We start from the raw sequence: 23,073 nt of genomic DNA, 5'->3' as shown, positions 1-23,073 counted from the left end.
ATACAGCAGCCAAACAACATCTAAAGTTAATGATATGAGGGTCAAGAGCACAACTAAAACAAACACTGATCTCCATAATGGTGACCTAAAATTACGTTTTTCTCCTTCTGTGATTCTGCTTGTTAACATCAGGTGTCTTCAATAATGCTCAATCATCACTCAATTATTCACTTAATTATCTCATTAACTTTAACACTGCTTCAGTGTTCATTTAATACTCAGCTCAGAGTTTAATTGGGTCGCTTAAAATTACTTAATTCTGTAGCGACTGACCGAATCCTGTTTTCCTTTCACTACTGAACAAATATGAACACATATATGTTTCATTCACAAAACCTTGAATCATGTGAAATGGTGCCCCAATGTCTGCCAGCAGGTCATTGATTAACTCCATTTATGACGCATTGCGCAATCAAGAAACAGGTCCCCGTTGTTCTCGAAACCCTCACGTGGTGCACACCACGGATGGACAATATGCCCTAAGGATACACACACACACACCACACATACCCGCACACAAACGTCCTTTGTGTGCAACTTAGGATAGGAATGTCCTTAATGTATATAACACAGAATTGTATCTAACCTTCCTGTATGCATGCATATCTAATTAGTTTGTCTTATTCTATAGATGTAATTGGAGACTGGTCTGTAACTTCAAATCTTAAGTGTATTTCTAAAGAAATATTACCTAACAGTATCATCTTCTGTAAACTCTCCCTCTTGCTAGGTCATAAAACTTTATGACCCCCAAAAGGAATTCCAAGGGAATCACAGCTCCCACTTGAATTCTGATAAAGAAAGAGGAATAGACTCTGCAATTATATATTTTCTATAAGTATAACCACTTAAGAAATGTATAAACATGAATTTGATCTTTCCTAGGTCATGGTAGCCGGTATTATGGCTTTATAGTCGTGTGAGTGAACATTAAATGTGTGTAATTCTGCATATGAATGTAACTTTATGTTTCTTCTACTCTTTCCGGCCATTCTTGGTACCTGTTTGACCGTCTTGTTTTGACTAAACCAGTCATACATAGGATATTACAGTAAAATGTATTGTTCTGTGTGTACAATCTTTCTGGCTAGAAATGACAAAATTTTATAGCATCATCAATTATCCTCACAAGACAAAGAAGAACTTTTCCCGCTCGAGATGCTCTAAGATGATTGGTTCACATACGCGAAGCAGGCGTGAACCCCTCCTCTCTATAAGAAACTGACACAGGAGTTTCTCAAAAAAAAAGAGCACTTTCCCTGTGAGAGGGTACCGGTCCCATGGCTCCTTAGGGAGCTTTACACCGCGTTTCTTTTCTTTTCCTTTCTTTACTAAGTTTTATTTTCATTCTTCGCCTCTCCCTCCCGAGGGAGATGAACTCTGAACTATTTCCTTGGTAACTTCACGTTCGGTGAACCTTTAAAACTTCCCGCGAGTCTGCTCGCCCCGGAAGACACGAGAGAACAAGCCTATAGCGCCGAAGGACAAACACGCACACGACTCTGCGTTCTTCAGCTCACACAAAGAGAACCATATACGCAAGTATAGGTTATTGATTTGATTTGATTTGATTGATGTGATTTCTTGTTGCCTCTCTAAGGGTTATTGTCTGTGATTTTTGCCATGCTGCGATCACCCCGGTGATCTCTCTCATCCTGACCGTTAGTTTCACTTTCTCATCCTCTATCTCTCTCTCTCTCTCTCTCTCTCTCTCTATATATATATATATATATATATATATACTCTCTCTCTCTCTCTCACTCAATCTCTCTCTCTCTCACTCCCGTTGTTATTCGTTTGTCTCGTTAGTTTTACTGTTTATTGTACATACATGTATTCCGGGTTTAAATGTAGAATTCTGTATCCGTAGTTTCATTTTATTAAAACCATTATATTCTTGATTGCTAATTGTCTAAAGTTCTCATTTTTACAAAGTCAATGAAGTGTTCGACCCTTTTGCTACAAAGCTTTACAATTCGTTACTATTTCAGTAACCTAAATTTTATAATAACAAGAAGGTGATTTTTCATGGCCAGAAAATAGCTTTTTTGGAATTATAAGAAAGAGATAATTTTTGTTGAAAATTGATAAGTTAATCTTACGGCCGTTTGCTGGACAAACAGATTGTTCGATAACTAAATTAATTCCATTTAAGGTTATCTCATATAATCGATCTGTAATAAGACTATTGATATATTAATGACGAACCATAACCCATTATGGTGATCATTCATATATACAATCGATCTATTTTCAGCTTCGATAATTTAACTGTAATATGCAATATATTGATCATTCATGATTAATTATTAAATTCCCTATATATAATTTGAGCTAATTTAATATAAGACTCATTGTCGCTACAATTCCATTATGTTAACGTAACCCAGTTATGTTGAAGCTGTTTACATACCAACATATAATTTTTCAACATTGATCATGGCTGAAAAGCAATGGGAATTGAGATCCGGAGCACTCTTCCCCATGAAATGTAACGATACAGGAACAGCAGCTATGACCGTCCCCAGAGTAACATGGGAGTAACCCTTTCATCCCTTTTTTGGTATGACTTTTTTGGTGTTTTTGGTTACGCCTGTGAGGGCAGTTTCCAAAAGGGCACGCAAAAGCTTGCCAGCATCTGCACCTCCGACACTTGTATAACACAGTTCAGTGGCTGTGGTGCTTTCCACAGGGACCTCATTACGTCAGTATCGATGTAAAATTGAACGTGACTGACTGAATGGAAACGTCTAGGTTACTAATGCAACCCCCTGCCTGAACTGAGCTGGAAGATAACTTCACTGTTTTATCCAGATCGGCTACATATATATATATATATATACTAAATAATTAACTGTTTTACAACAAAAATGAACCATCACTGAACTTACTTAAGCTGGACTATGATGATATTTTTTTCTAGATCTTTTCGGCTGTACAGCCGAAACAAACTTTGTTGCATTATTTTCCTGTTATCTCTGTAAAGCTGCTTTGAAACAATCTGTATGGTAAAAAGCGCTATATAAATAAAGGTGACTTGACTTGGAGGTGATTGGGCTCCCAGGTGACACCCAAGCGGCAACCTCCCTGTCTCTCTCTTGAAAACAACACGGAAGTGAATTAAACTGCAATTCATCGCCTGGCCGCTTGAGGCTGGCAGCAAAAGTGGGTCAAATCTGTATCTCCCCCATGTTAAAATGCCCAACTTTACCACAGAAAAATTTTTTTACAGCCTGGTGTCCTACGTTTTTTTGGTCTATACAGCTAATTTCAGCTAGTTCATGACAACTGTGAGGGGGGTGAATTTTTCTTAGAACTCATCCGTTTAAATTATATTAAGCCTTAAAATGCTGCATAATCAAGGGCATGGCCACTTGAGTGACAGGTGGATTGCCGCTGCTGTTACTAGCCGTTTGTCTGCTCTCTGTTAGCCATCATGTCACCTCAGCTGATTCCAGCTGCTGAACTTGTCATCTCTGCCGTGTTTGTACTTTTTTTGGGATTATTTCATACAGTTTATTACACGCCGGCCCTTATACCTTCGCCCACGCCGTTGGATTCCATCGTTGTCGAGTATCAAGAGAACAACCAGCGCTGTTCTTCAGTTGTTTTCCTCTGTGAACATGCACTCATGGATGTCTCACAATATCGTTGTTTTTTGGATTTCAGATTTAAAAACGTCTAAGATCCAGAGGCCACACTCGTTCTGCGGTGCCGTTGATCTTACAGAGCAGATAGACTATAGTATGCTTATTTAACTTTTTAGTGTTCAATAAAAAGTACCATCAGATGAAATCCTGCAGGTGTCAGTGCTTTCTCTTCGTCCCTTAAATGAGCGCGGATTTCTAGTGCATTACTTGAACTTCTTAGGTAATATCTATCAGAATTGAAAATGGACTGAACAAAGCTCTCTACGAACTTGACGTGCGATGCCACGCTGACTGACATGTATGCGCATGAATCACTGTCACACTCACACACGCTCAGAGCAAATATTGACGTAACATCTCCATTCCCTCCTTCGGGGAACGGGGGTTACATAAGTAACCTAGATGTTTCTTGCACAAACTGATAATTTCGTTTCATGAGACCTCAATGTATCGTCAGGAGCCACAGGTATTCATTTTGTTTTTCCTGTATATGTTTTCTTGTTTTACATCTCAAAGTGACGGTTGTCACGGTTGTGGTGCGGGTTGAAGAAGAGGCAGAGTCAAAAGGCTCCAATTCAAACATTTACTAATAGATACTTCCAAACAGGTACAAACAGGCAGACGTGTTGACGGGCAGAAGGTTAACTCACAGACTGTAACATAAACAAGAACCGACAAGGACTGACTAAACAGAAGCAAACTAAATACAAGCACAAATCAAACATAACAAGGTGATCACAGGTGACACGGATGATGAAGACGAGGAACAGGTGGGGAATTGAGGGAGTGAGTACGGGTGTGGAGACAAGGAGGATTCTGGGAAGTGTAGTGCAGACGAAGACAGACTGGTGCAGATGATGACTGACAACGGTAGCCATTGACTTGCATTATATGAATCACCAAGGACAACGATTTCAACTAAAAATCTTCTTTACTGTTCAACTGAAGAGAAAAATTCACCTACATCTTGGATGGCCTGCGGGTTACAGCCAAACATGGAGTGCATTTTGGTGTATATTTTCAGTGTCAAAACAGATTTATAGTTTTTGTAATAATGCAAATGGCATAGTAGAGATCATTTACTCATCCACATGTCATTCTAAACCTATAACACTCTGTCTACATGAACATTGTCGCATCACCTAAAAGTGTGAGGCTGTCTATTGTATACTTAATGTGTAAAAGAAAAATACATTTTCACTGTTGCCGTAAGTAACGCAAGCAGATGGAGTACAGCAGAAATAGAACTTGGCATCAGATTACTATTCTCATCATTCAATTTCTTGTCGCTTCTCGCTGTGAAGACAATACCACTGAAAACAATGGGTTCCCTTTCGAAGGGAACTCAACAATACGTCATCGATGTTATGGGGAACGCCTCAGGCGTGACAGGTGTCTGAAAACAAATATCAACTCATAGCAATCATGTTGACCGGCGACAGCCCGCGCATCATCAGCTCGAATGATGAGCGCGTCAATCTGGATGCATAAAAAGGGCGCCTTGAAGCCGTGACAACATCCTTTCGTCTTCAGGGACTGTTTGTCTGTTTGATAAATCAACGTTCAAGATGAAGCATACAGAGAAGCGGCGTAATACCTTACGCAAGTGTGCTGACCCGTGTCCTAGATACTTGACACTGGAAGATTTACATGATCTTTGCATGTTCTGCCTGGGGGAAGAGCATGCGCGGGAAGCTCTCGAGGGAGCTTTTTGCGCGAACTGTGAGAGGTTTACGATCAAAACTCTCCGCTCTCGTCTGTCCCACTTCTCGAGGGAAGTGGGCACGGCATCTGAACCCCGCGGTTCCGGTTCCGGTCCCGCTCGGGCTGAGGCTCAGCGGCGGTTGAGCTCGTGGGGTTCTCAGATGGAGCTGGCAGATCATCTGGAGAGGGGTGTTAACATCTCGGATGATCTACCAGCTGATGAGGGTGAGTTACAGGTCGATGTTGAGGAGGTTCTTTCTCTCTCTGATGGATCTGTAACTGGTTCTCTTCGGGCCGGGCAGGAGGTGGGTGTTGATGATGTCAGTTTGGTTGAGACCGAACCATCTCAGCCCTCCTGCCCAGTGTATGTTATGGGGCGCCCCAAGGATAAATTGCAGCTGCAGTGGAGGCGCGTCCGGGAGGAAACCGCTCGTGGTATGTTGGATAACCGGTTCCTCCCCACCCGTAAGCCACCTGCTCGGTTGAGCCTTCCATTTCTTCCCGATCTCCACTCTGAGATCGAGAAGGCATGGAAGAACCCGTTCTCCCCGTGTCTCTATCTACATCAGCGGGCTAGTTTCGCTGCTGTGGAGGGAGCCTCGGAGCACGGGTATGTGTCGATGCCGCCAGTGGACGAGACGTTGGCTAACTATCTCGCCTCTGGTCGGTCGTCTTCACTAGAATCTCCGACCCTGCCATCCAAGCCGCTCAAGACATCTTCGCGCTTGAATGGCAGAGCGTACACGGCAGGAGGTCAGGCGGGTGCGGTTCTGCACACCCTCGCGGTCCTTCAGCCCTACCCAGCCGACCTGCTGCGGGACCTCGATCAGGGGGCGGTCTGTCCCCTGACGCGGTCGCGGAGCTGCGCCGCACCATGGATTTGACTCTCTGGGCCACCAAGCAGTCTGCGGTTTCCATCGGTCATGCGATGGTTGCTATGGTGGCCACGGAGAGGCATCTGTGGCTCAACCAGGCTGACATCAGGGAGAAAGAAAAAAAACTTTTCTCCTCGATTCGCCGGTTTCGCCTTCCGAGCTTTTCGGACCGTCTGTCGAGACGGTGGTCGATAAGTTCCTCGGCCTCGGCCCAGCCCAGGCAGGCGGGAGGGCCTGGTCCGCCGTGGTCTGAGGATCACAGACGGACCCAGAAGGCCAGTGTCGCTTCCCGTGCACCCTCTCCTCCTAGCAGGGGGAGCAGGGCGCGCAGGAGGCATAACTCCCGCGGGAGGCAGGATCTCAGGGAGGTGATCCAGAGTAAACGTTCTTGGACTGATCGTTAAACATCACCTCCCTGGATCTTGTCTCCTAACCACCATCGCTCCCAGGCTCCTCCTACATCAGGCCTGGGGCGGGGCCCATGATGAGTTAAAGAATTCTCTGATGGCCCACTTCAGCGTGGTTGATAGGAGCGCTTTCCGTTGGCTTGTGAAACAGTAGAACTCAGGTTTCTGAGTTCCTGAGTCCTGGTGTGCTTCATTCCGCACATTGCAGGTTTTATGTTGAGTGAAAATGTTTTTTTTGCGCATATAACATTTTTCTCTTCTTTTTCAGAACTCGTCTCCTGTACAGAGCCGGGACATGTTAAATGGTAAGCAAAGGTAATGTATTGTAAGGTGAGCTGAGCTCCCACGTTGTGGTCGCCAGGTTACAGGCCTCACCAGGCCATCCAGGCTATTAGCTTCCATATGTCAGGTCACAGGCCTTATATAGCCTTCCTGAATGTGAGCTCCCACATACTATGGTTATCAGGTTACAGGCCCCACCCGGCCTTCCTGATATGAGCTCCCACATACTGTGGTCACCAGGTCACAGGCCTCACCGGCCTTCCTGGTTATGAGCTCCCACATACTGGGTTTCAGGTTACAGGCCCTACTAGGCCTTTCTGAATATGAGCTCCCACACGCGGTGGTCGCCAGGTTACAGGCCTTCCTGGTTATGAGCTCCCACATGCTGTGGTCGCCAGGTTACAGGCCTCACCGGCCTTCCTGATATGAGCTCCCACATACTGTGGTCGCCAGGTTACAGGCCTCACCCGGCCTTCCTGAGTATGAGCTTCCATATGCTGTGGTTGTCAGGTTTCAGGCCTCACCGGCATTCCTGATATGAGCTCCCACCTACTGTGCTCGCCAGGTTACAGGCCTCACCGGCCTTCCTGATATGAGCTCTCACCTTGTGTGCTCACCAGGTTACAGGTCTCACCCGGCCTTCCTGGTTATGAGCTCCCACATGCTGTGGTCGCCAGGTTACAGGCCTCGCCAGGCCTTCCTGGTTATGAGCTCCCACATGCTGTGGTCGCCAGGTTACAGGCCTTACCGACCTTCCTGATATGAGCTCCCATATACTGGGTATCAGGTTGCAGGCCTTACCAGCCTTCCTGATATGAGCTCCCACATACTGTGGTAGCCAGGTTACAGGCCTCACCGGCCTTCCTGGTTATGAGCTCCCAAATACTGGGTATCAGGTTACAGGCTTTACTAGGCCTTCCTGAATATGAGCTCCCACACACGGTGGTCGCCAAGTTACAGGCCTCGCCAGGCCTCCCTGGTTATGAGCTCCCACATGCTATGGTCGCCAGGTTACAGGCCTCATCGGCCTTCCTGATATGAGCTCCCATATACTGGGTATCAGGTTACAGGCCTTACCAGCCTTCCTGATATGAGCTCCCACATACTGTGGTCACCAGGTCACAGGCCTCACCGGCCTTCCTGGTTATGAGCTCCCACATACTGGGTTTCAGGTTACAGGCCCTACTAGGCCTTTCTGAATATGAGCTCCCACACGCGGTGGTCGCCAGGTTACAGGCCTTCCTGGTTATGAGCTCCCACATGCTGTGGTCGCCAGGTTACAGGCCTCACCGGCCTTCCTGATATGAGCTCCCACATACTGTGGTCGCCAGGTTACAGGCCTCACCCGGCCTTCCTGAGTATGAGCTTCCATATGCTGTGGTTGTCAGGTTTCAGGCCTCACCGGCATTCCTGATATGAGCTCCCACCTACTGTGCTCGCCAGGTTACAGGCCTCACCGGCCTTCCTGATATGAGCTCTCACCTTGTGTGCTCACCAGGTTACAGGTCTCACCCGGCCTTCCTGGTTATGAGCTCCCACATGCTGTGGTCGCCAGGTTACAGGCCTCGCCAGGCCTTCCTGGTTATGAGCTCCCACATGCTGTGGTCGCCAGGTTACAGGCCTTACCGACCTTCCTGATATGAGCTCCCATATACTGGGTATCAGGTTGCAGGCCTTACCAGCCTTCCTGATATGAGCTCCCACATACTGTGGTAGCCAGGTTACAGGCCTCACCGGCCTTCCTGGTTATGAGCTCCCAAATACTGGGTATCAGGTTACAGGCTTTACTAGGCCTTCCTGAATATGAGCTCCCACACACGGTGGTCGCCAAGTTACAGGCCTCGCCAGGCCTCCCTGGTTATGAGCTCCCACATGCTATGGTCGCCAGGTTACAGGCCTCATCGGCCTTCCTGATATGAGCTCCCATATACTGGGTATCAGGTTACAGGCCTTACCAGCCTTCCTGATATGAGCTCCCACCTACTGTGGTCATCAGGTTACAGGCCTCACCGGCCTTCCTGGTTATGAGCTCCCACATTCAGTGGTCACCAGGTTTTAGGCCTCCTCGGCCTTCCTGGTTACGAGTTGTCACATGTCAGGTTTCAGGCCTCACCAGGCCTTACTGAATGTGAACTCCCACTCACTGTGGTCGCTAGGGTGTGGTTGTGAGCCTTCACATGTCAGGTTGTAGGCCTCATTAGGCCTTCCTGAATGTGAGCTCCCACACATTTTGACTATCAGGTTACAGGCCTCATCTGGCCTTCCTGGTTATGTTAAAACCATACTTATGGTAAGTCACACAACGGAACGTCTCGTGTACTTTCTAAAATACATTTTATGCTAAGGGTCATGCGCTGTAGACTTCGGTCCCTTGCTATGTGGCCCAGACCCAGGTCTTTCACCACGGGTCCCACTCTAGATGCATCCTGTTGTCAAAGTTTGCTACGACAGACGCCTTTTTCTGATCCAGGCCTTCCTGGATTCGGAATTACTAAGTACACGCACTTTTGTTTCATGTACTTTCTAAAATCCATATTTATGTCCTTTCTGAAAGTAGCCCCCACATGGTGTGGTTGTCGGGGTTACAGGCCTTGTCAGGCCTTCCTGGTATGAGCTCCTTCCTACTGTGGTTGTCAGGTTACAGGCCTCGCCGGCCTTCCTGGTTTTGAGCTCCCACATTCAGTGGTCACCAGGCTTCAGGCCCCTCGGCCTTCCTGGTTATGAGTTGTCACATGTCAGGTTTCAGGCCTCACCAGGCCTTCCTGAAGGTGAACTCCCACTCACTGTGGTCGCTAGGGTGTGGTTGTGAGTTTTCACATGTCAGGTTGCAGGCCTGATCAGGCCTTCCTGAATGTGAGATCCCACACATTTTGACTATCAGGTTATATGCCTCATCTGGATTTCCTAGTCATGTCAAAACCATACTTATGGTATGTCACATGATGGAACATCTTGTGTACTTTCTAAAATCTATTTTTATGGTAAGGGTCATACGCTGTACGCTTCGGTCCCTTTCTATGTGGCCCAGACCCAAGTCTTTCACCTCGGGTCCCACTTTAGATGCGTCCTGTCGTCAAGGTATGCTACGACAGACGCCTTTCTGGCTAACTTCCTCATTCTGATCCAGGCCTTTTATGGACTCGGAATGGCTAAGTACTTGCACTTTGGTTTCATGTACTTTCTAATGTAGCCCCCATGTGGTGTGGTTGTCAGGTTACAGGCCTTATCAGGCCTTCCTGGTTATGGGGTCCCATATTCTGGGTATCAGGTTACAGGCTTATCCGGCCTTCCTGATATGAGCTCCCACATACTGTGGTCGTCAGGTTACAGGCCTCACCAGCCTTCCTGATGTGAGCTCCCACATACTGTGGTCGTCAGGTGTCAGGCCTCACCGGCCTACCTGATATGAGCTCCCATATACTGGGTATCAGGTTACAGGCCTCACCTGTCTTCCTGATATGAGCTCCCACATACTGTATTCACCAGGTTACAGGCCTCACCCGGCCTTCCTGGTTATGAGCTCCCACATGCTGTGGTCGCCTGGTTACAGGCCTCACCCGGCCTTCCTGGTTATGAGCTCCCACATACTGTGGTCGTCAGGTTACAGGCCTCACCGGCCTTCCGGATGTGAGCTCTCAGGTACTAGAGCTCCCCACATAGGGGGTAATCAGGTATTTGGCCTCAGCAGACCTCCCTGGTTTTGATCCCTCTCTTACTTCCTCAGTGTTCAGGACGAGCACTAGGTAGACCCACCGATTGAGTGGACGACTTCCGTCATTTCTTGAGGTTGAGTTACACTCTCCAGGTGGTCCCGTCTCTGTGATCCGGAACTGAATGGTTTCTGCCAGCTTTGCAGGCCTTCAGTTTTGGATGCCTTTTCCAAAAGAGGTTTCCAGAGGCTCTGTCTCGGACAGACAGGCAATGGCCAGACTGTGCGTCTTAGGATAGATCACCAGGCCAGCCTGGCGGCATGTCAGGAGGCATGCTCTCCTGAATAGTGACTGGCTGGGTGTCCCTTGAGTCCCCTAGCCACACTCCCTAGAAGGGACCCCTTCTATTAGGAAGTTGTGGTCCTAAGCCTTTCTGTTAAATGGGCGTTCTGGCAGTTTTCTCGGTTCCTTAGCTTGGGCTATGATCGGTAGGGCCACTGACAGCCCAACGTGACCTAGGGTGAGTGGTTTTAGTGTCCTTTGTATTACTGGTTCTGACAGTTGTCACTGCCATTGGGCATGCACTCCCCTCAGTATGGCGGCGTGGGTATTTCGTTCCACATAACGTGGATGACGTATTGTTGAGTTCCCTTCGAAAGGGAACGTCTCAGGTTACGACTGTAACCTATGTTCCCTGAGAACAGGGAACGAGACAATACCTCTCCCTGCCATACCTCGGGACCTGCCTGCAACAGTCCCTTCAGACGATGAGATGTTGTCACGGTTTCTCTCAAATAGTATTCAATTCATCAGGATGCACAGCACTAGGTTTAACTTCAATGCCAATTGATGAGAACTGATGCTATTTTACAAAACTGATGTCAAACCCAGAGTAACATTTTAGCTAAATTGGAGTGGAACATTTTCAGTAAAGCTATTTGAGCTTGTCCATTAGCACTTTCGGAGCTCCAGTCACTGTATGCTTTCATTGTATACACAAGATAACATTCTGCTAAATACCTGTTTTTTTTCCACAAGAGAAAGTCATACAGATTTGGAATGATCAGTTTTGGAGGAGCTTGTACCTTTTGAAGGGCACTGATGCCTGTGGACTTCCTGTCCAGAACGATGTAGAGTCGGCCCATCTTCAGATACATAGATGCAATATTTAGAGAGTGTGCTGGGTAAAGGACACTACAGATAAAATGCAGACAATATAAATGTTAGTATACACACAAATATCAATTTATTTAAACACAATTTATGCATTATAAACATATACATATTTACCTTCACATATATTATATTTGTGTATGTTCTTACGTGTATGACTTCATGACTTTTTCACCATAGCGAACTGCTCCATCGTAATTCTCCATGTAGAGACAGATGCCCATGGCCTGGTACATCATATGAAGAATGTAGACATTGGAGTCATCAAACACGGTACTCATCTTATCAATGCTGAGCTCACACATCTCTAACAGCTCAGCCGGGCGTGAACGGCAGTCAAGATTCAATAAATATTTGACTTAACCTTTTAAGTTATTTAATGACCTTTGACTAAACATAAAAAACTATTCAAAAACAACAACAGTTGTAAGCTAAGTTGTTCTGGGTGGTTTCTGGGACATTGCAAGGCTGATATATAGGTGGATATGATATTTTTTTGTTCAGGGCTCATGACACGACAAACCAAATTTCCCTCAATCTTTTGACATATAAGAGGTCTTAGTACCAATAAACATTCTGTAAGTTTCATAGCTTAAAATGTTCTACTCATTATAAAAAAGTATGCATTTAATAAAGCTTCAAAAATGGCCCGTTTGCATGTTGTGGAATCTGTGTCATCACACGGGCAAATACATATGTATATATGACTGCCTCCAAAGCAAGACATTGCCAAATAGTTTTACATCATAGGCCCCGGCCACTGGTGTTCAGTCATTTAACAGCTGAATCCTGTCTAAGTGTGTCACGTTAAAAGCAAAAAATAAAAAATAAATAACAGTTTTTGTATCTCTGTACAGCCTTTAGAATGACCCAGAGTCAGGAACAATTTGATGGTTTATTTTGATTGGTGGTCCAGGTCATGTCGGAGGATTATATCTCTGCTTGGAGCATTTTAATTCAGATTGTTTTATAAACGAGGCCCAGTGTAATGAAGAGTACGATGAAGATGAAGAAGCCAACTGTATCTGACAGCAGCTACATCGTAAATCGTAAGTAAGGTTTCATAATGCTTTGTCTGTTAGTGAGTGAATGTTGATACTTTTTCCTATGCAATGACATTAGCCAATCTTAACAGTCTTAAAAAATCCCTTAAAAACTGGTAATTTCAGAAAAAAAACTTTCCTGCATCATTTTTTTTAATCAAAAAACTTTAACATTATATGTGAACCTTATGTAACATTAAAATAATAAAAATGTCATGATATTTTTGCCTGTTTCATGTTCTGTCCGATAAAAATCTTAAGTTTGTTCATTTGAAAAAGCAACATAATTTGAGACATAAGTTTAAACAAATGTTTAAATCACTAATTCTGTAAGCATTAGTAATAGTGATGCTTGACTTAGTTAGCAAACATTATTAATCACAACTTATTTAAAACATACACTGAACAATAATATTTTGAATAACAGACAGTATTATGAATCAAACAATCAAGTAATACTGTAGTTATGCAAACAATGTTGCACAATATTAGCAAAAGGGTCAAAAAAGGATATTTTTCTCATGTTTGGCCCTGCGAAAGTCTTCCATTGTATTCCGGGCATAACGCACCATATCCCTGGTATCCTTTTGACTGATCTTATCCCTCAGCTTCCGCACCTTCATCTTCACCATATCCTACAGACCCAAAAGAGAAACATGATATGATCAACATATTATATTATAATAATACATTGTAATAAATGTCATTTAGTAAAATCTCTCTCTTGTACATGTGATGGACAGATTGTACATATCATGTGTTAGAGTTAAACTGTTTCAAACACTCATTTGAGGCCTTGCTTAATCAAAAAAAATATTTTTAAATGGCAGTTAATATTTTACATTGTATTGATTAATTATGTTGTGCTATGAGGTTTATATGTTTTAATTTTGTATATGTGTAATTGAACGGAATCAAATTTCCCTAAATCGGTAAATAAAGTGTATTCCATCCATCCCACACACCATGGATTTGGTTGTGCACTCTTTGCAGTCACAGCTGAAGTAGTAGACATCTCGGAGTTTCTCGATCCTGTCCTCTGTAGGGTACAGCAGGTCTATGTAGCTGGTGTATATCTACAAACACAGAGGAAACATACAGAAAGCTGTCAGTCACTGAAACTCAACGATAAGGATACCTGCAGAGTGTAAGACGTCAGGATCATGACAGATTCAATTTTAACTGCTATCAACTTTGGGCATCCCTACTGGAAAATCCATCCTCTTTCAGTGGAAATTACGTTAACACATTGAATAACTAAATGCGGTTTTCAAGGCGCTTCAGTGGGCCTTTAAGGTTCATTTGATTGTATTTTACTATGTTTTCCATGCATGTTGTAAACTGTAACAGAGCACTGAAATGCAAAATGATTCCCAATTACAAATAAGATGATTGTTGTAATAGTGTTCTGAACTGATATCAATGGTGTATTCAAGTTAGAGGTGTAGTCTGTGTATTTGTCAGGTTTTGTGTCATCTGAGGCCAAAGTTTGATTTTGATAGAAAACGTGATTCACTTTAATATTCAGTAACATTATTAATTTGACTGCACTGACACTGTTAGATGAGAACAAAACTGCTGAGTTGAGGTGAGTTGGATGATGACACCACTGTTTTCTGCAGAGCTGTTTTATAGCTGATTTGGCTGATGCATTTGCAACATCGACACTGTTCATGAAATGAATTAAAACACCATTGACGCAAAGTAAATAACAAAACTATTGTCTTTTGTCGAGCTGCTTTAAAGATGAATTGAACTCTTTTCATAATTGATGAACTTTAAACAGAACTGAAACAACACTGAACTGTCAGGGTTCTGCCCTGGCAGCTTTGTCTGTGTTGTCTTTGTATCATGTCTCTATGTTTGTGTTGTGCTTGAACATATGGCTCTGTCTTTCTTTGTGTTTGCCATGTGCTACCCTGTTCCTGCCTCCTTGTTTCCCTGAACCACGCCTTTTTGTCTAATTAAGTCCTTATTTGTCTGAGTGTTGTCACCTGTTTGTGTTCTCTGCTCCCTTGTTGAGTCCTCGTTTACCTGAGTGTGTTCCCCTGTTTCCTGTCTGAATGTGCTCACCTGTTCATGTTCTCTGCTCCCTTGTTGAGTCCTCGTTTACCTGAGTGTGTTCACCTGTTCCTCTTGTTCTCAGCTCCATTTATATGTGTTCTCTTGCCCTCATGTTTTGCCAGTTCGTTGTCATTGAGTGTGTTGTGCCTGTGGCTTATTGCTTATGGTTCCAGTTGTGGATAGTGCCTGGATATCTTGTCTTGTGTTTGTGGTGTTCCCTGTTTGTTCCAGCTAGTGATGGCAAAATGAGGCTTCCTGAACCACTGAGACCTCGCAGCCCATTGCTTCACCCAAAGGTTCATTACTCAGCATTGCTCACTAGTGACACCTAGCTACTGTACAAAAAAATAGCAGACAAATTAATTAGGGCGAATTCTGAACCAATGGCCTTAGGAGCTGTGACTTATGATGTCTGTATACCCCCACCCCCCTGTTCTGTTTTATTTATTTATTTATTTTATTATCACTGTTAATGTCTGAAACCTTTCATTTGCAATAATAAAAAAGACTTGAGCAGACATTTGTCCATTGCCTGGGTATAAAATAAAATATGTATATTTCCCTGTCTGAATTTATTGTGCAGAGACAACTGTCACACACACACACAGTTATATTATTCATAAATGGTTTGGATAGTGACAGTATGAACAACAAAAGTGACACTGTGTTGAGTGCAGTGCTTATGGTGGAGGGGTGTATTAAAGTAAACTCAAACAGAATAGTCTGGGGTGGAAAGAAGTTAAGAATTGTTTCTGGTGGGTTTTGTGCAGTGAACTGTTACTAGTTTTAGTGCAGTGTTGTGCTTATGGGACTGATATAGAGGAGCAAACTGCAGTTTGGGGTGGGTGAAGGAAGGATTAGGCTAAAATAGACTTTTATTCTGAGGTGGGCTGTCAGGGCCATCAGGGCCTTCTCTGCTGGCCCTGTCAGAATCTAAAATATAATATAATATATAATATGTAAAATATATTTTTTTCATTTTTACGATTATATTTACATAAAGAATATGTTTATTTTTTGTGAGGCTGAGCTGGATTTTCCATAAGGTCATCTAAACGCATCACAGCTCCGTGGACTTCAACACTAGAAGTATAGCTACCCTTCCGTTGAAGCTGCCATTTCCCATTTGATCATAACTTTGACTGACGTGTATCATTAGCCAATCAAATTTCGATGCGCAGTGACAGAACGCTCTCAGGGCCCAGCGATGTGTCGGCGCTAGCTCCCGCTGATGTCATCAACCGTTTGAAATGTTGGCGGGTTGTGAGCAATGTCAGTGAATGAGCTATGGCCGCTGCTTTCACACCTCTTACCGGTCCAGTTAACAATCTCCTTCGTGTGCCTTTTTCAATGCGTATGTTTGGAGAGAAGAAAGAGATCGTTTAAAAAGGAAGATTTACACCTAAGCTGGATGGGCTGACCAAGGCCGGAAAAGGTTTTGTGCGGCACTTCACTGTGGGTAACTATGACCGCTATGACTGGCTAACAGCTAGCACGGAGCGGAACAGGTTATTTATCATTCACACAGGAAGTGCAGCGAGGAAAGGGGTGCAGCCTTTCTTTTACTGTCTATGGGTGCAGCTGACAACACTGTGAGGGGTGTTAGTAAGCTTGTTACCCTCGCAGTGCTGTGAGCTGTGAGCTGTCCCCTGTTCTCTCTCCCTCACATGCATGCACGCACGCACACAGTATCATTTACACAGGAAGTGCAGTGAGGAACGGGATGAAGAACCAAAGTGCAGTGAGGAACCACGTTCACGTCTGTCTGTTTAATGCTGGAGCCAGCAGACTTGTTCAACATGTTGACGTTAAAGGCCCTGTTGGGACCAAGTTTTTGTAAATGTTTTGTAAAAGAGTAAGAGTAAGTTTTGTCGGTATGCAAGCATTTTCATCGACTAGCTTATTAATAAAAAAAGTTACGTTGTATGAATTATTTTTTATGTATATAAATATTGTAATCAGTTTTAAATACATTTTAATCATTTTAAATAAATGCACAAAAATATTTTCAACATTCATGGTTGTCTGTTTCATATTTTTAAATCCATGTTATATACACTTTTAAACTATAAGTCCTTAGCTAAACTATGAGTTTAATGTAATTGGTGGCTAAGAGCCGTTTCTTTAACAGAGAAGAAGACTTATTATAAATACAAGCTGTATACAATAATATTAGTCACAGTAGCTTCTTTTCTTTTCTTTTTTACCAATAACTTTATTGAACAATGTGAAAAACCATAAATGGCCCGGTACAAAATAGGGATGTCACGAATCGATCAGCAGACGCATAAAGCTTGCCACAAAGAACTGGCAAATGTAGCCTAATCATTATGAATGTGTCAAATATAACAAGGAGACTTTTTAATTGTTTCTTAATAGTGTTTTCTGTGACGATGCTGACTCGTGCGCCTACGCAGTGAAGGTGTCTACAGAGAGAAATGCACACTTCATACGGATTATAAGAGAGTTTTCTGTTTCTTTTCGTTTTGAATTGTTTTGTTTAAAAGTAGACATTTCAAGCTTAGATATATTTCTGAGTTTCTGTTCATTTATGAGACAAGCTCCAGTTCACGTGCGATGCAAGTTATATCGCGTCGGCGCCTCCGTGTCCTGATGGCTATTGTCTGCTATATTTGCTACTTATTTATTAAATCCAGGAAATTGGTTGATGAAACATTGATTAAAATTAAGATACAATTTATACAAAACGAAATTCACTTTAAAGAAGGGCTTTATAAAAAACAAAACTTAATAAAGCGGTCAAAATGATGTCTCTCGATATTACGCATCTAATGATTAGGCTACTCATACTGGCTGATAGGCTGATCACTTTTCGTATAATCAACATAGATGAAATGGAAAAAAATACCATATTATTTAAACATAAATATGAAACTAACTTTACTTTAATGGCTACAACACGTAGGCCTACAGTACAGAGAAATGTAATGTAATGAAATGAAATGGAAAGGGGGGGCGGGGTTTTGAATAATAATCAAATTATTGCCTGCGATCGTCGAATATTATTTTTGCTTGAAATACCCATCCCTACAAAATACCAAATGTCTTAATCACACAAAATACAAGCATCATAGCATAAGAAAGAAATGTAAATAAAGAAGTAAAATAAAAATACATTAAAGTAGGCCTAAATAATAAATAAAGAAATAAAAGAGGCTCAGTAGCTTCAGAAGCAGGAACACAAACATGTAGTCGGAGTTGTTGTTGATGTTAGGCTACTGATTTAGCGTGTCTGACTAGTCCACACGTGGGGTGATGACATCATCGTTTCACAAAATATGTTTTTTGGGGGGGGCACATGTTTTGTGCGTTACTGAAGGCCCTGACTGAAACCCCACGGTACGCTACTGCTTTTATTGAGATACAGAATTTTTTCAAGTGTGTTGGGGTGTAGATGATTCTTCTTCTTGGACCTTGGAAAATATCCTTTCACAAGGAACAGAGGATGCAGGGGAAAATAAAAATGCCAGTGCCAGTTGGTATAAATGAGGATACTGATGCTTCTGTTGAGGCCAGACAGGGGAGGATCTCCTCTTTCTTGATGGCTCCATTACCAGGAAAAAGGAAGAGTCACAAAAAGCAAACAAATCCGAAAGAGCAATCCAAAACAAAAAGCAGTCTAGTCCAGATCCAAAAATCCAAAGCAATCCAAATAATCTTTTCTAATTAATATAACAAAACTATAATATAGCTACTGTAATTAATAATAACAATATTCTATAAATATTCTAACCTGATATAATGTACAGCCCTAACACATACAGTATATGACACAATAATGACAATGACAGTGACAGTTCTCTGACTCTCTGACACTACTACACCTGCTTCTACTACTCCTGACAACACCCAGAAGGTGGCGCAAGTTTCGAACCCCCTTTATCCGGCAGCGACACTCAGGCCGAACCGATGACATATCCACACAAACCAAGGCCTCGTTTGTCATTAGTCACATGATTTTCACGTTAACAACACAAGCCTCGAATCACGGTAGAGGTCTGCACTCCCGCGGGAGTCCCGCGGGACCCGCGGGTCCCGACGCAAAACAGTGCGGCGCGGGACAAATTTTTAAAGGTCATTGCGGGAGCGGGCGGGATGATGAGGTGCACTTGCGGGTGCGGGCGGGAGGGATGATACGCTGCACTCCCGCAAATTAAATATGAGTGTAAAGTAAAATAAATAAATGATTTAAGTAGCGTACATAATTTGTAGTTGTGAGGGAGATTCTGATTGGCAGCAATAAAAACGTTTTAAGCAGCCTAAACTTGTGAATGTTGTCGGGTAGGGCGGGGCCTAATCTCACGCACACTTGTTTAGAGACAATTCCTTTCCCGCTGCTCCGAGTTCGAATTCGAAAGCTAGTTCAAGTTCAAAATAGACAGCATGGACGGGGAACAGAGCGCCTCTAGTGCTTCAGATAAAGTACAGTTGTGAATATTATGCTGTTCGTAATATGGGACCAATAAATATGTTACCAAGTATTGGTAAGGAATTTTGTGTGCACGCATTTTTTTCCCCAAGACCTTTCGTCAGACAGAAAGTGCGGGCGGGAGCGGGACATTATATCACAGATGCGGGCGGGAGCGGTACTAAAAATGACAAATCTTTGCGGGAGCGGGCGGGAGCGGGACTGAACACTGCGGGAGCGGGCGGGAGCGGGTCTGAAAATTGTGTCCCGCGCAGACCTCTAAATCACGGCCTCATCTGGCATGCCCATTCATTTTCAATAAAACCTGAAAACACTCATTCTGCACTTGAGTTCTCGTAACATGAACTGACTTCATCTGAATAATGACACTATTGTCTTTTTTAGAGCTGATTAACAGCAGAATTGAATTCTGTTTGGATTAAATCATTATTTTTCTGTTTATCACTGTAAAGCTGCTTTGAAACAAACTCTATTGTGTAAAGCACTATATAAAAAAGGTGGCTTGACATTGTAGTTATGAGTTTGTGATTATAGTTGTGAGAAAATGATGACTTGTTTCGTAAATTGTGTGTTTTAACAATCATGAAAAACGTCCTCGGGTTACGACTGTAACCCTTGTTCCCTGAGAAAGGGAACGAGGACTGCGTCGATTGACACTTCGGGGGAACTCCCCTCAGCGTAGCGCCTCTTAAGTATGAATGAAACTAAGCCAATCTCTGATTGGTGTTGCGTCATGACGGCATACAAGCGGAAGCTATAAAGGACCCCGGCACAGATGAGATGTCAGCTTCTGTGATGAAGCAAGCGCTCCCAGGCAGGGGAAGGCGTGGCGAAGGGACGCAGTCCTCGTTCCCTTTCTCAGGGAACAAGGGTTACAGTCGTAACCCGAGGACGTTCCCTTTCGAGGGAACTCGGACTGCATCGATTGACACTTTGGGGGAACGAGTACCCACCATGCCACAACGGGCCCTGCCTGTCCAGGTGTGAAGCTGCTCACAGGCACACATAGGACGAGAGCACGAGAGTGCCAGGCGTTGATGGAATGTCCAGGCTATAGAACCTAATAAAGGTATGAGGGGTGGCCCATCCTGCTGCATCGCAGACTTCCTGGATCGGGGCCCCCGCGAGAAGGGCTCTAGAGGATGCCATGCCTCTGGTTGAATGAGCCCTCACGGCCAAAGTTGAAGGCAAACTACGCACCTGGTAGGCCAAAGAAATAGCATGGACAATCCAGTTGCTGAGGGTCTGTTTGGAGGCGGGAAGACCCTTCTTGGGCAACCCAAAACACACCAGCAACTGGTCCGACTTCCGCCATGAAGAGGACCTCTGAATATAGACTTTTAGAGCTCTGAAAGGACATTGCAGATGAAGTCTTTCCTCATGCGCCGTCACGTGAGGTGGAGGATGAAAGGCCTGCAGAACCGTAGGCCGTGCCGAATTGGATGGCACCTTAGGCAAATAGCCCAGCCTGGGATGCAGGATGGCTTTAACGTCGCCTGGAGCAAACTCCAGGCACCCGTTAGATATAGAGAGCGCCTGGAGGTCACCTACCCTCCTCAGAGAAGTAATTGCCAACAGAAAAACCACCTTCAGGGAAAGGTTCTTGGCCTCAGCCGACTCCAATGGTTCGAAGGGGGCCTCGGCCAGCCCTTCGAGAACCACTGCCAGGTCCCATGTGGGAACCCTGGAACGAGCGGCAGGTCTCATCCTCCAGGCCCCACGGAGGAAACGTACGACCAACTGCTGTCTCCCAAGAGGTACATAACCCAGTGGAGCGTGGAAAGCCGCAATGGCAGCCACGTACACCTTGAGTGTGGACGGGGTAAGACCAGCTGAAAAACGATCTTGGAGGAATTCCAGAACTGAAGCCACTGGGCAGTTAACTGGATCCACCTCGCGCTCTCTACACCAGTTGGTAAAGACATTCCACTTTAAGCCGTACAATTTCCTCGTGGAGGGAGCTCTGGAGCTGAGTATGGTGTCCACTACTCCAGCTGATAGGCCGACCTCTAGATACTGTGCCCCCTCAGGGGCCAGACCCACAGTTTCCATAACTCGGGCCGAGGGTGAAACATTGAACCCTCTGCCTGTGACAGCAGGTCCCTCCTGAGGGGAATCCCCCACGGAGGGCCGTCTAGGAGCGATACAATGTCTGAGAAACATACTCGGGCCGGCCACAACGGGGCTACCAGCAGTAGACTGATCCCGTCGCGACGCACCCTCTCTAGAACTCCCGGGAGCAGAGCGTTCGGGGGAAATGCATACAGACGCAGCCTCGGCCTAGTCTGCATCATGGCATCCAACCCCAGTGGGGCTGGATGAGTGAGGGAAAACCACAGTGGACAGTGGGTCGTCTCTCGAGACACAAATAGGTCCACTTACACTGGGCCGAGCCTCTGAGATATTGACTCCACCACCTCGGGGTGGAGTCTCCATTCCCCTGGCCTCAGCCCCTGTCTCGACAGGATGTCTGCTCCCTGATTTTGACTCCCTGGGATGTATTTTGCTCTTAGAGATAAGAGCTTCCCCTGGGACCACAGGAGGATCTGATGCGCCAGTCTGCATAGAGGGCGAGACCTCAGACCCCCCTGATGGTTTATATAGCCCACAACCGACATATTGTCTGACCTCACAAGGACATGATGACCTTTGAGGTCCAGCAGGAAGCTCCTCAGAGCTCGGAGCACCGCCAACATCTCCAGGCAGTTTATGTGCCAGGAGGAATGATGGTCCTGCCATAGGCCTGTCGTAAAGCGGCCGTCCATGACCGCGCCCCAGCCCGTGAGGGAGGCGTCTGTCGAAACGGTTTTCCGGCGACATGACTCTCCCAACACTGGACCTTGGGACAGAAACCAAGCTTTTTTCCACATAGATAGGGAACGAAGGCATCTGCGAGTAACCCTGATCATGCGGAACGGGTCCCCCCTCGGGGAGAACCCCTTGGTTTTCAACCACCACTGGAGGGCCCTCATGTGCAGCAGGCCAAATGGAATAATGTTGGAAGCTGCTGCCATGAGCCCCAACACTCTTTGAAAATGTTTCACAGTAATGGCTTGGCCTTAGCTTTATCCTGGACACTGTGGCCAGAATGGACTCGATTCGTGCAGGAGACAATCGTGCCCGCATTGTGACCGAGTCCCAAACCACTCCCAGGAACGTGGTTCTCTGGGCTGGTGTCAACACGCTCTTTTTCATGTTGAGTCTCAGCCCCAAGCTTTGAATGTGGCCGAGGACGACATCTCGATGCCGAACCGCCAGCTCTTGTGACTGGGCCAGAATCAGCCAGTCGTCGATATAATTGAGCACCCTGATGCCCTGGAGCCTCAGCGGTGCTAGAGCTGCATCCATAAATTTGGTAAATGTGCGTGGGGAGAGAGCTAGGCCGAACGGAAGAACCGATATTGGTAGGCTTTGCCCCCGAAAGCGAACCTCAGGAACTTCCTGTGAGATGGAAGGATGGATATGTGGAAGTATGCGTCCTTTAGATCTATCGTGACAAACCAATCCTCGGATTGAATTTGACTCACGATGATGGGAATAGTGAGCATCTTGAACCTGAATCTCCTCAGAGAACGATTCAAGTGTCTGAGATCTATTTTTGGACGCAACCCCCCATCCTTTTTGGGAATTATAAAGTAGCGGCTGTAAAACCCGGACTCCCTGTCCGGTGGAGGAATATGTTCTATAGCCTCCCCTTACCAGCAGGGAGTTTACTTCCTGTTCCAATACCCGACCCTGCACTGGGTCGACTGCAGTCCAGACCACCCCGTTGAAC

At 45.0% G+C, this 23,073-nt stretch overlaps 1 protein-coding gene across 1 annotated transcript in view; it reads right to left on the bottom strand.

Moving 5' to 3' along the window:
• smyd2b (SET and MYND domain containing 2b) overlaps positions 1 to 23,073 on the bottom strand; it is a 68,717-nt gene that overhangs the window by 8,271 nt on the left and 37,373 nt on the right. The window contains exons 8-11 of the mRNA XM_077219621.1: positions 13,750 to 13,860; positions 13,299 to 13,419; positions 11,892 to 12,066; positions 11,654 to 11,762 (exon numbers count right to left, since the gene is read on the bottom strand). Of these exons, the coding sequence (XP_077075736.1) occupies positions 11,654 to 11,762; positions 11,892 to 12,066; positions 13,299 to 13,419; positions 13,750 to 13,860 (516 nt within the window). The remainder of the gene's footprint in view (positions 1 to 11,653; positions 11,763 to 11,891; positions 12,067 to 13,298; positions 13,420 to 13,749; positions 13,861 to 23,073) is intronic.

The sequence above is a fragment of the Siphateles boraxobius genome, unplaced genomic scaffold (assembly GCF_051911475.1).
Source record: "Siphateles boraxobius isolate OS27281-9 unplaced genomic scaffold, OSU_SipBor_1 8, whole genome shotgun sequence".
NCBI lineage: Eukaryota > Metazoa > Chordata > Actinopteri > Cypriniformes > Leuciscidae > Siphateles > Siphateles boraxobius.
The sequence above is the reverse complement of the archived record's forward strand: the minus strand, read 5'-3'. Positions and strand labels throughout refer to the sequence as shown.